Below are 12,821 nucleotides of genomic sequence, written 5' to 3'. Positions count from 1 at the left end.
GCGTTCAGGGCGCCGAACGCTGGTGAAGTTGCACTAGAATTGGCTAATTTGCATACGGCAAAAGTTGAAAGTTGAATGGACGTATATGTGAAAAGTTGAATGTTGAATGGACGTATATGTTGCAGCAAATACTTTACACTACACAAGCCCAGGATACCTTAATAAAATAAAATAGAGTTGTTATAATGCCCTACACATGAGCCCATTGTATAGTTTATGTCCCATATGTTGGGAAATGTAGGGGTGAACCTGGTTACCCATAAAAAAATGACGGTCTTTTGCAGGCTATCACTCAGAAAAAAGAAAAAGACACCAGTGTTTTTTCTGGGACAATGTCTCTATTTATTTAATGTATGGATTTCCATCTTCATAATCAACAGTAGTATAACTGAAAGTTCCCTATCACACTTGATCACACAATCACACTTGATTAAGATTGCTGTTCCGCCATTGACATCACACTCCAAACCCTCTCACTGCTCCCATATTGTCCTGTCATAGATAGAATGCCACTTACATGAGTCTGTCCATACTGAAAAGACCTTCATTATCAAGAAGATCCCACACGCTTTCTCCAATCACATGCCAGGAAAGTGCACAGCTGGTTTAAATGACAAGAAGAGAATGAATTTACTGACAGGTGGAACAATCCATAAAATAAAATATAGGATAATTCACAAACTATTATTATTAGGCCCCCAGGGAGAAGCAAAAACAAAAAAAGGCAAAAAACATTCCTCCTGTACATTACGGAAAAAGCACCTCCTCCAGTCCACTGTCCTTTAAGTGCTCCCACAATTTCCTTGTAGAAAATTTAGAGTGCAGTCATAAGGGACTATGATGAGTGCAATGAGATATAAAATAGGAGATTCGTTAAGAGAGGTATTCCATGTTATAGACAAATTTGTGTTGGCCTGAGTAGATAGACCATCAATGTATTATCTTGTACCTGTGTTTGGACTGTTGCATGAAGATTGCAATAAAAGGGCGATCACTCCCAGGCTTCAGAACACGGGCCTTCTTTTCAATACCATATTTCAACTGTTGTGCTTTCTTGATGATTTTATGGGTCAGGTGCTCACTCCTGTTGGGTTACAAAATCAACATTACCTGAGAAAGGCAGATGGAAGAGACAAAATATGTTGTAGAATCTTGTAGGGACACAGTCTTTCGTAGTCAATTCAGGTCGCACTCACTTTTCTGCACTTTTCCCTCGTGTCCTTCCACACGTATTCAACACTTGTTAGAGATTCAGATGGGCAGCACACCGATTAAAAAACGCCTTTATTTTTCATATGCAGGGCAACAAAGACAGAGCAACGTTTCGAGCCTACATGGCTCTTTGCAAAGCTTGACAAAGAGCCAGGTAGGCTTGAAACATTGCACTGCTTTGTAGACCTGCATATGAAAAATAAAAGTGTTTTTTAATCGGAGTGCTGCCCATCTGAATCTCTAACAAGGGACACAGTCTTTCCACAAGTTACCCATGGAGTAGGTACTTGTTCATCTTTAGTGGAAAATGCCTGATAGATGTAATCTGGGGCCTCTTTGATAAATTTCCTCCTTGTAGAAGGAAAAAAACTTATATTGCAAAATATATTGGATATAGAAATTATTATTTTGTACAACAGATTTGATAGCCGATAATTTGATTGTATCCTGCAAAAACTTGTCTCAATACAACATAATTTGACATAAAAGCCTTGCATGATGTGGTGCCTGCTTACTAATGATAATTATGCAGATAGTTGGTTCTAACATTATCATCAAGGGTTATTCCTGTGTAGAAGGCTAATGTGTCTTGTGCCAGATAAAACTGGTGTCTAAGATATTATAAATGAGGACATATAGAGTTTTTGAAAATCAAGAATAATACATTCTGCCAGATTTCAGGTCTAGTTTTAAAACAAACATGTATTCACCCTTAAAATGCGGTAAATACTGGTAATACTGGCCTCATGTGATTTTTTTTTCTTCTTATTTATGCAAATTCATAGAAACATACTAGGTGAGACAGAAAAAAAAAACGTCTTTCAGGTTGCAAATTGTTTTAACCAATAAAATATTTTATTGGTTTCTATTGCTCACTATATTCGGGCGAAACGTGAGCATTTTATTTATTACCCTACATTCAAGACCTACTCGCAATATATTCTTTGTGCCTTTTATCTGCTTTTTGTTGCTGCAGAATAATCAGACACAAATGGAACCCTGTGTACACAAGTACGCCTAGAGTTGATGCTCCACACTGTTTAGCTATCAACTTGTATGATTTTTAAGCTTTTCAGTCTTGAGAGTGTAATTACACTATTAGAATTCTTTACATGTACATTAGGGGTTACGTTATCTTTTGTCCTGTCAAGTGTCACACAATTGGGGGCAGATTTATCAAAATGTGAGATTAGAGTTTACCACAGAAGAACTCCCCCACTTTCTATTCATTCCTATGAGATTTTTAGAAGTATTTATCAAATGGCAAACTCTAATCTCACATATTGTGTGTCACTTAACAGTACAAAGGATAATATAACGGTTATATTATCCTTTGTAGTGTTAAGTGACACACAATATGGTTATATTATAACCCCTAATGGAAATTTAAAGAATTTTAGACGGTGAAAGGCTGCAATTGAAAGGTCTGCAAGTAGGTATTAATAGGAAAAAATGGCAAGAATATAGTTGGCCAGTATTTTTTTCCAGAAAAGGTGGCAACCCTAAATGCAAGGCCTACTACTTATATACTAAGGATCAATAAGAGCAAGAGTGGGTTTAGGAATTCCCAGGCTTCACCCACCCAGTGTAGGGACCAAAGTGGAAAGGTACCCAGATATTGTTTTTATCTCTGTGAGGTTTCAACTGACAGGATCCAGTACATTGAGGTGTCATACCTAGTGGTGGGACCCACACTGGCAATCAATAGATTCTGCCAAATGCCAGAGGGGCTGCTGCAGGCGCCATAGACTGTCACTGTTTTGTGGGGCCTTTATGTGTGTTCAGGGCCTATTTTGAATTTGTAGAAAAGTATCTGGATGCACTCGCACACCCTGGCCCTCCTAGAAAAAAGACTCCCTGGTGCACAGTGATGGAGATATCTGCCAACTCACTTCCGAATTGATGCCAAGAAAATTGCTGGCACACAAGGTAATTACTTAAAGTTTATTGTAGCATGCAACATTTCTGGGTAAACCCCTTTATCAAGCATGCATGGTTGGGTTCACCCTGCCAGCATTACCTTGTGTGCCAGTGATTTTCTATTTTGAATTTGTGTCTCTACCTGGTGGGACTATACCTATCTTCTACCCTAACTGGATATTGGCGTGAGTACTCTGAATCTGCCATATTATAACTGCCAATCGAGTTATTTCTTCATCAGTGTACAAAAGGTAAAAATATGTGATTCGTTATTAAGATGTGAATAAATCTGTTGTTCATAAGAACCACTGGTGCCCAGTTTATTCCTGATTCTACTGAAACAAAGTGAGAATTACATTTCATTACACCTTTTCTTTCATCACTTTGGCAAGCACCCAGCACAGGAAAATGGTCATATGTGATTTTTTTTTTCCAGTGACTAACATGGGGCAAGCTGTGCCATCAGGGTTGCCACCTGGCCAGTAAAAATGATGGTTGAGCCCAATGCTATTAATTGGGAAAAAAGATAAATATAGAGGAAGGCTGGTGTTTTTTTCCAGAAAAGGTGGCAACCTAAGTGCCATCCCCTGTGCGGTTTAATGTGAATAACACGACACAATCTTAGGCGAGTAAAAGGCCTTAACTGAAGTTAGGCCTTGGCATTTGAAGTAAGCAGCTGGAGTAGCTTTACTCCAATAATAAACAGTGACTGTCTATGGAATATTAATACAGCAGTTCCGGACATTTGCCAGAATTAGGGTTGCCTCCTGGCCAGTATTTTACCGACCTGGCAGGTAAAAATGATGGATGATCCCAATGTTATCAATAGGGAAAAAAGATTATATAGGAAAGCCGGTATTTTTTTCCAGAAAAGGTGGCAACCCTAGAATCCACAGATGTATAGTCCGCTGCTAATAAATTGGATGGCGTTCTACCAGAACAAATGTCAGTAAAATAAATCACAAAACCTCGTTTTCATTGCGTTGCTTTTACTTTCAAATAGGGACGATTTAGAGCAATAAAGTTTTTCTCGCACATAAAAATATTTTTTCTTTCCTCTGAGGAAAAGCCTTCAGCGGCAAAAGTTTATCTACATAGTGTGCATGGTCAACTATCTGTGCCTGCCATGTTTGTATTGTAACACGTCATGAATGCTGGAACCCGCGCTTTTGAGCATTTTACTCGCTTTAGGCGATGATTCATGTCAACCAGTGGACCCCGCCCCATTGGCTATGATTGGCGGGCTTTCCAACCAATTACACTCAGCCACATGAGTTTACCTTATAATGACAAGTCTATTGTCGTCTGGCTGGAAAATACTTCCTCCCCCTCCCACTTCATACGCTGTCCAGTACACTTTAGACGAAAAACACTGAAAGTACTTTATAGGTGTGATTTTTGAATGTTCATAAAGCGATAGAATCGCGTGCACTCCCCTTTGCAATCACCGTTGGTTTAGTCGAGCTCCTCCTTCCGACGTGTCTTATTGATTCGCGCCGGAAGTTGTGCCGGTGTAGCGACGCTGTGAGGGCGGGGTTTCAGCAACATGGCGGCGGGTGAGCTGGACATGGGGGGTAACATTTATGACTGGTTAAATGGTGCCTTGGTAATGGGGTGTTCATGTTATTCCGGGTGCATAGCTTTACTATTGTGTGTGGCTGCTCAGTGACGTGCGCTGCGTTCGGTGTCTGACTTGTATCGCCAGCAGCAGTTCCTGTCGTTCTCTGACTCCACGTCCCTAGCACTAATCTTCCAGGCACTGACAGCTCACTGGAGCTTGCTCTTGTACTAGTCTCTGCAGTAGAGAAGCTTGTCAACGTCTCATTGATCTACAATCTGTACAGTATTCCTACAACTATAGGGACACTGGCACTTGTCATCCTAACATTATTTGGGTGGATGGCTGCTGTTACTTTTATATCCGAGGGAGCTGCCATTGATATTCTAGAGGGGGATTCGGAGATCTTTGGGGGCATAGGCTATATATATATATATATATATATATATATATATATATATATATCTCATCGGTTATAAACTATGAGTTCTGATGTCATTCCTGTCACATGACTCACTGAAACTTGTGTATTATAATAAAAAAGTACCCCCATTTGCAAAATATGATATTAGAAGTCACCTCGGGGGTTCCATGACCTGTATAAAAACACTTGGCTTTCTGCCTCGTTTTTTAATATGGCCATAAAATCCTTATATTTTACAAGAGGGGGTACTTTATTCACTATATATATATATATATATATATATATATATATATATATATATATATATATATATATATATATAAAAAGTGGCAACAGATACCACCACACTGTGCAGTTGAAGGTTGCTTACATCAAGTATACAAATTACACACAAAAACTGATGGATATGGGTATATATAGAACTTGCAGTCTTAAAGGGGTGTGTGTGGATCTGTGTAAGGTTACATTTGATTTTGTGTTATATTTCTTTGCCTTTCTTTTCTCTTTCTCCACCTAAAATGTGGGAAAGCGCCAGATTCAGGATGCGTATTATTTGTGCAGAAAGTTTATTTGTTTTAATTATCCTTTTATATGATCCTTTATCCTTTTATTTGTGCTTTAACTTCTTTTGTAACCGCTGCCCCATTAATAGGTTAACTGACAGAAGAACTGCCAAAAGATAAAACAATTCAGGCCATCTCTCTTGTCTTAAACGAGAAGGAAGCCCAGTCGGCACAAAAACCCTCCCCCCCTGTGTTGCTTCCCCTCCCTTCTCCCCCTGGCCTACCTGTCTCGCTGGGCAAATGCCCCTAACTTGTTACTTACCCTTCTGCGCAGGTCCAGTCTACGGAGTTCATCAACGCCATCTTCTTCCAAGCGATCTTCTTCCTGCTTTGACCGGCGCATGCGCAGTAGGAGCATTTCGCTGGTATGGATCTACTGCGCATGCGCCAAAAGTCACGAAGTGAAATCGGAAAACTTTGTGACTTTTGGCCATGCGCAGTAGATCCGTACCGGTGAAATGCTCCTACTGTGCGTGTGCCAAAATGCCGGTCAAAGCAGGAAGAAGATCGCTTGGAAGAAGATGGCGTCGGTGAACTCCGTAGACTGGGCAGAAGGGTAAGTAACAAGTTAGGGGCATTTGCCCAGCGAGACAGGTAGGCCAGGGGGGAGGAGGGAGGGGAAGCAACACAGGGGAGGGTTTTTGCGCCGACTGGGTTTCCTTCTCCTTTAAAGGGGAACTATTGCGAAAATGATTTAAAATGTAATATTTGCTTTAGCATACTGAAATAAGAAACTTTCTAAATACAGTCAATTAAAAATTCTGCATTGTTTCTGAAATAATCAAGTTTTTCTTCACTATCCTGCTCTGAGCATCTGTTTCTTTTCATTCTGTCTTCATGCAGCAGTTGGGTGTCAGATGAATGATCCAATATATCTTATAGGGGGCTCCCTTTCCTAGTACAAACAAAATCTAACAAAATAGCTGCCTTTTGCACAAATTCTTCATGTAGAGAGACAGAATTTCTGGTGATTTTAATAGAGTGAGCTCTAATATATCTTCTAGGCAAAAGGAGCCCCCCTACAGGATATATTGAATTTAACTGTCAATGAATATCTCACACCCAACTCCTTCCTGAAGAAGCTTATATCAAATTTTGATTTTCGCGATAGTTCCCCTTTAAAATACCACTTTCTCCCCCATACTGAAATGTAATTTTTTTTAAAGGGAACTTCCCATTTACTCTATTGTTTTTGCTGACCTGTATGTCATTAATACAGCAGGCAGGCATCTCTTTGAAGCCAGCAGACTTCTCTATTGAGGCAAAAGCATATATGTAAATCTTAAGCATATTTTCATCCTTTATTTATATAGAGCCAATAAAGTAATTCACTTCAGTCTCTGACCCATTGGAGCTTAGAGTACAAGGTCCGTTTCATAATCACATTTATGCAAGTGTAGGAATAAACTTGAGTAGCCAGAGGAAAACCAACCAAGAAAGCTTGAGGAGAACATACAAACTCACAGCTTTGCCTTGGGTATTGCCAGAAAAAAAAATTCCAATTTGTCATGTATGATATGCATTAACATCTTGATTTTCTACCATAATGCTGATTATTTGGTGTGTGTGTTCTCCAGTACTGTCCAACTATTCCTATATAGCGAGCAGACCATGCACTATACAAGATATATGGGGAACTGATAATGTTAAGTACTTGTACATAGAAAACATTGTCAAAACAGTCACACTAATGAGTATGCAGGACAGATTTTGAGGGGTCACCTCAAATGTTAGTTTTTTTAAAACTTAATTGTTGACCCCCAGATGGTTTGTAGTGTAGGTGCAAATGCTATACTCACTCATGCCTTCTTTTCACAATGAGAGAATATATGCACTAGGTGGAGGTATAGTACCTGCATCTTATACCTGCTTCTGTATTTGTCTTTTGTAGCTGACTGCTAATACTTTGACAGTTGCTTTAGAGGTTGTGTTCTCTTTTTAGGTTGCAGCCTCCGTTCTGGACCTCTGCAAGGCTAGTGTCATATAGACAGCCTTTACACAATAAATCAGACTGAGTTATACTACAGACAGGTTTCTTTTCCCCTTTGCCATTCCTGTGCCATACAGTTTATATTTCTTTCCGGTATCCATGTATGGTTGTCACTATGCTTATACATTTTTCACTTGGGTCTAGAGTTTGCTGTGATAATTTATTACCCACAGTAATTAGTAGCAGTTTCCGGACTATAGCGATAGATTTGTTAAGTGTCTGATCTAAATAATTGTTTTTCTCTTCTTTTTTTTCCCCTTTCAAGACATTCCACATTCATTTTTCACCTGGTCTCTCCTGCTCCTGGCAAGTGTACAGGCCTTGACCCCCGGCCACTACTTGAGCCAGGCCGATGTAGAGCGACTTAAGAACACTTTGGAACAACCTGTGTCTAACTTGGAAAATGCATACTACTATGTAGTAGGCCTCAAGGCACTTGGACACAGTGTTTCAGATGAACAGGTAAGTCATAATCCATGGGATAGTAGCTTCTCCTCTGAATGCTGCCAGGCAGTATGAAAAGCAAAAACCACATTATTTCCATAGCTAGCTCATCTAAGTACTAGGATGAGGGGGAAAAGCATTCATCATACATGACAAACTCTGCTGCCTAAAACAGAAACTGAACTTCTCCCTTATTCCTGCAGGAAGCATGTGATTTTATCCGCTCCAATGTTGACTCTGGTAGTGTGGATTCTCTGTTCTATGCAGCTCAGGCCAGCCAGGCTCTATCCAGCTGTGAGGTGAGACTTTTTGAATATATACTGAGCTTCATAAGGTGTGTGTTCGTGGGGGATGGGTGGCGGTAGACCATAGATACACAGGTAGTCTAGCACATGCATTTTATTTATTTTTTTGCATATTACATTCTTAAAGGAGTTGTTCACCTTCAAACAACTAGTTCATTTCAGATAGATCACCAGAAAAAACGTTTTTTTTCCAATTACTTTCTATTTTCTACGTGTCACAGTTTTTCTAATATTGAAGTGTAAAGTGTCTTTTTTTTCACCTTCTAAAGCAGCTCTGGGGGGGGGTCGTCGACCCTGTAAACTGTTCTAAATTAATACATTTAGTTGATACATTTCTTATCTTTGTCCCTGCTCAGCAGAATCTCTGGATTTCATTACAGGCAGCTGTTACAATTGATACAATAACTGCTAATTCTCTAATATTGAAGTGTAAAGTGTCTTTTTTCACCTTCTAAAGCAGCTCTGGGAGGGGGTCTTTAACCCTGTAAACTGTTCGAAATTAATACATTTAGTTGATACATTTCTTATCTTTGTCCCTGCTGAGCAGAATCCCTGGGTTTCATTACAGGCACCTATTAGAATTGATACAATAGTTGCTAATACTCCGGAAATGCTTCTGTGAAATGTATTGATGAAATGTTGCAAAATTGTAACAGTTTAGAGTCTGCACCTGAATTACTGAGCTGTCAGACTCAAACACCTGAGACACGAACATTCAACTTTAAACTTAGATTTTGGAAAAATAGTAAAAAATAAATAATGGGAAGTAATTGGAAAAAAGTCGTTATTTCTGGGGAACAATCTGAAAAAGTAATTGAAAAAAGTCTTTATTTCTGGGGTAAAAATCGGAAAAAGTAATAGAAAAAAGTTTTTATTTCTGGGGAACAATCTGAAAAAAGTGTTTGGAAGGTGAACAACCCCTTTAACTGCTAGTTAGCAACAGATTACTTGTCTCTCTTGTTACATATTACTGTTTGCCCAAAATGATTCTAGTTTTAAAGTCAGAATTATTTTTCCATGTACTAGCTATAAAATGGACAGTAGTATTCATTTTGTGTTTTTAATTATAAATGGAAGCTGTAATAATGCTTACAATAACAAAATGGCTTAACTTTATGAAAGTGCAGAAGTCTTTCCTTTTATAATGTCACAAATATTCACAGAGCCAATATACCTATGGGGTACCAGATGAATGTTTAGGAAAGGCTTAAAGGTAGGAGAAAAATATATGTTACCTTTAGTAAGAATGCCTGTAAGTAGGGGGGCTCTTGCAGTATATGGTAAGAAGGTGATCTTGCTCTGTTTTAATTTTTAAATTATTTGTTTTCACAGGTGACTATTAACAATGAAACCAGGGACCTCCTGCTTGGCGCAATAAGCGAGGACTCCTCCGTCACCCAGATATACCAGGCAGTGGGTGCTCTCAGTGGTTTTGGGCTGTCATTTGCATCTCAAGAAGTGGTTAGTGCTCTTACCACCAGACTCAGCAAGGAGGAAAATGTTCTGGCGTGAGTATCTGCAGTTTATTTGCCTCGTAACTGAGGGTCTTTGTGAGCAGTGCTTAATGTTTAGGTTTTATGTCAAAAGATTTGTAAATACATGTATGGGATCTGTTATCCAGAAAGCTCTGAATTACAGAAAGGCCATCTCCCATAGACCCCACTTTATCCAAATAATCCACATGTTTATAAATGATTTCCTTTTTCTCTGTAATAATAAAACAGTACCCTTGTACTTGAACCCAGCTAAGATATAATTAATCCTTATTGGAAGCAAAACCAGACTATTGGGTTTATTTAATATCTACATGAATTTCTAGTAGGTTTAAGGTCTACTAGACCTTTTTGATCCCAACTAAGATATAATTAATCCTTATTTGAAGCAAAACCTGCCTATTGAGTTTATTTAGGGGCCAATTCACCAAGCTCGAGTGAAGGATTCGAAGTAAAAAAAGTCGAATTTCTAAGTGTTTTTTGGGCTACTTCGACCATCGAATGGGCTACTTCGACCATCGAATGGGCTACTTCGACCTTCGAATGGAAGGATTCTAACTAAAAATCATTTGACTATTCGACAATTCGATAGTCGAAGTACTGTCTCTTTAAGAAAAAACTTCGACCTACCGAACCCAATGTTAGCCTATGGGGAAGGTCCCCATAGGCTTCCCTAAGTTTTTTTTGGTCGAAGGATATTCCTTTGATCGTTGGATTAAAATCCTTTGAATCGTTCGGTTCGAAGGATTTAATCGTTCGATCGCAGTATTTGCGCAAAATCCTTCGACTTCGATATTCGAAGTCGAAGGATTTTAATTCCCAGTCGAATATCGAGGGTTAATTAACCCTCGATATTCGACCCTTGGTGAATTTGCCCCTAAATGTTTACATGATTTTCTAGTAGACTTAAGGTGTAAATAGCCAAATTACAGAAAGATCAATTATCTGGAAAACCCCATGTCTTGAGCATTCTGGATAACAGATCCCATACCTGTACTTTAGTTGTTTTAGGAAATTCTTTTTCTCAAGATGAATATTGGATCAGGAAATGCTACAATTCAGTACACTGTAATTCTCCTACCGCACACCTGTAGTTCACCAATCCTGCAAGCTGGTGGTGCGTTCCTTCCGTTGACCCGGCCGGGTCCCTTAGCAACCAACGTGTAAAAGAAACGGATCCGCACACACACCGATTAGTGCAGTCGGGGATTATCCCCTTTTATTCAACCACCAAACATCAACGTTTTGGGGGGAAACACCCACATTAGTGCAGTCGGGGATTATCCCCTTTTATTCAGCCACCAAACATCAACGTTTCGAGGGGAAACACCCACCCTTCATCCATAATAATACACACAAAATCCTTTTAAACTTCAAATTACATTCCCCCAGACAAAACAGCCTCCCAACTGAAATAAGTCTATGTCCCCCAAATTTGTCTGCAATTTATATGTCTGATATTTTTTCCTTGCTGTGTGTGTGTGTGTGTGTTTTACTTCTTGGATCTTTGATGGGGTCTTGGGCTGGTTGCACATTTGCAGTAGAACAAAAGGCTGCTTTTTACTCAACTGCACTAAAGGATCCTCGAAAAAGATGATGGTGGCAGCATAGTGCTCCTACACTAGTACCTCGGGCAGGTTAAGTTCTCACAAATAGGAGCAGCAACCCATGTTGTTTGGAGAAGCTATAGATTGTGTGGTTCCTTAGTACATTACTATGGTCTAGCATTTATATACTGCCCTCTTGCACTAAGACAGCTCATTATATTGGTAACTTTATGGGGGAATATTTCTGCACATTAGATTAAATTTGTATGTTTTTAGTATTCTGTAATTGGTGAGTGGCATAGCTCCAGAAAACTGGCCTCCTGTGGCCAACTTTGAAAGCATAAATCATTTGTTTGATTAGGCTTGTGGTGCAGTAAGTTCATGTTTATGTTTAGTACACAAAATACAGCATTTCTAGCCTTATTCTATTTTAGACTTTACTTCCCCTTTAAAGGAGAATGAAAGGCTTTTGTTGCACTTGGGGGTGCCAAGTGCACCAAGCCTTTCATTCTCCTTTAAAGGGGGGAAGTAAAGTCTAAAATAGAATAAGGCTAGAAATGCTGTATTTTGTGTACTAAACATAAACATGAACTTACTGCACCACAAGCCTAATCAAACAAATGATTTATGCTTTCAAAGTTGGCCACAGGAGGTCACCATCTTGTAACTTTGTTAAACATCTTTGCAAGACCAAGACTGTGCACATGCCAAGTGTGGTCTGAGCTGCTTAGATATCGTCATAAATTATTAAAACCGCACAAGTCAAATAATATCTGCCAGAATCTGATACATCAAGACTGATTAATAATCAGAATATGCAGAATGCACTGCGTCCTGTGTTGTCATGTAATCTAATGTGGATTTTATCGTTTTTGTATTGTTTAATACAAACGTTCTCCAACTCTTCAGAACCAGTGACCCTGCAGCTGGAGTTGGGAACAGTATAAGGGATGTAAAGGCGAAAATAAAATCTAATACGAATTTCGAATTTCTACAGAGTCACCGACTGCTCTACAAGGAAACAAATAAAGCTGCTTGAGTTCTGCATGGCTGGGAAATAAGGCGGGGCTCCCCCTGCTGTTCATAAGTATGATTGTTTCCCAGCAGAGCAGTTAGGGACCGTCTGACAATACCTATCCACAGCAGTAAATGATGGGAGAATTTCACTGCATACAGTAAAGATGGGATTTTATTTTTTATTTTTTGCCTGGTTGTTCACCTTCAGATACTTTTTTCAGTTGTTTTCAGATAGTTCACCAGAAAAAAAGACTTTTTCCATTTACTGTATATTTTCTATGTGTGACCATTTTCTAATATTGAAGTGTAAAGTTTAATTTTTCACCTTCTAAAGCAGCTCTGGGAGGG

General features: G+C 39.2%; 1 protein-coding gene and 1 long non-coding RNA gene across 5 annotated transcripts in view; one reads left to right on the top strand and one right to left on the bottom strand.

Moving 5' to 3' along the window:
* Positions 1-227: 227 nt before the first annotated feature.
* On the bottom strand, positions 228-4,550 carry LOC108704604. Its single transcript, XR_001933640.2, has 3 exons — positions 4,413-4,550; positions 950-1,084; positions 228-601 (listed from the first exon to the last, which is right to left on the bottom strand). It is a non-coding gene; the product is annotated as an uncharacterized LOC108704604 (long non-coding RNA).
* The window catches only part of rpn2.L (ribophorin II L homeolog), a 23,951-nt gene continuing 15,664 nt past the window's right edge, over positions 4,535-12,821 (top strand). For 2 of the 4 annotated variants that reach the window (XM_018241228.2, XM_018241226.2), the window contains exons 1-4: positions 4,535-4,688; positions 7,933-8,129; positions 8,315-8,410; positions 9,749-9,924. In XM_018241228.2, coding sequence (XP_018096717.1) covers positions 4,679-4,688; positions 7,933-8,129; positions 8,315-8,410; positions 9,749-9,924 — 479 coding nt within the window. In that variant the 5' untranslated portion in view covers positions 4,535-4,678. Of the gene's footprint in view, positions 4,707-7,932; positions 8,130-8,314; positions 8,411-9,748; positions 9,925-12,821 lie in introns of all 4 variants that reach the window. The other 2 variants (XM_018241227.2, XM_018241225.2) reach the window with 1 other exon arrangement.

Source organism: Xenopus laevis, chromosome 9_10L (genome assembly GCF_017654675.1).
Source record: "Xenopus laevis strain J_2021 chromosome 9_10L, Xenopus_laevis_v10.1, whole genome shotgun sequence".
NCBI classification, from domain to species: Eukaryota; Metazoa; Chordata; class Amphibia; order Anura; family Pipidae; genus Xenopus; species Xenopus laevis.
The sequence above is the reverse complement of the archived record's forward strand: the minus strand, read 5'-3'. Positions and strand labels throughout refer to the sequence as shown.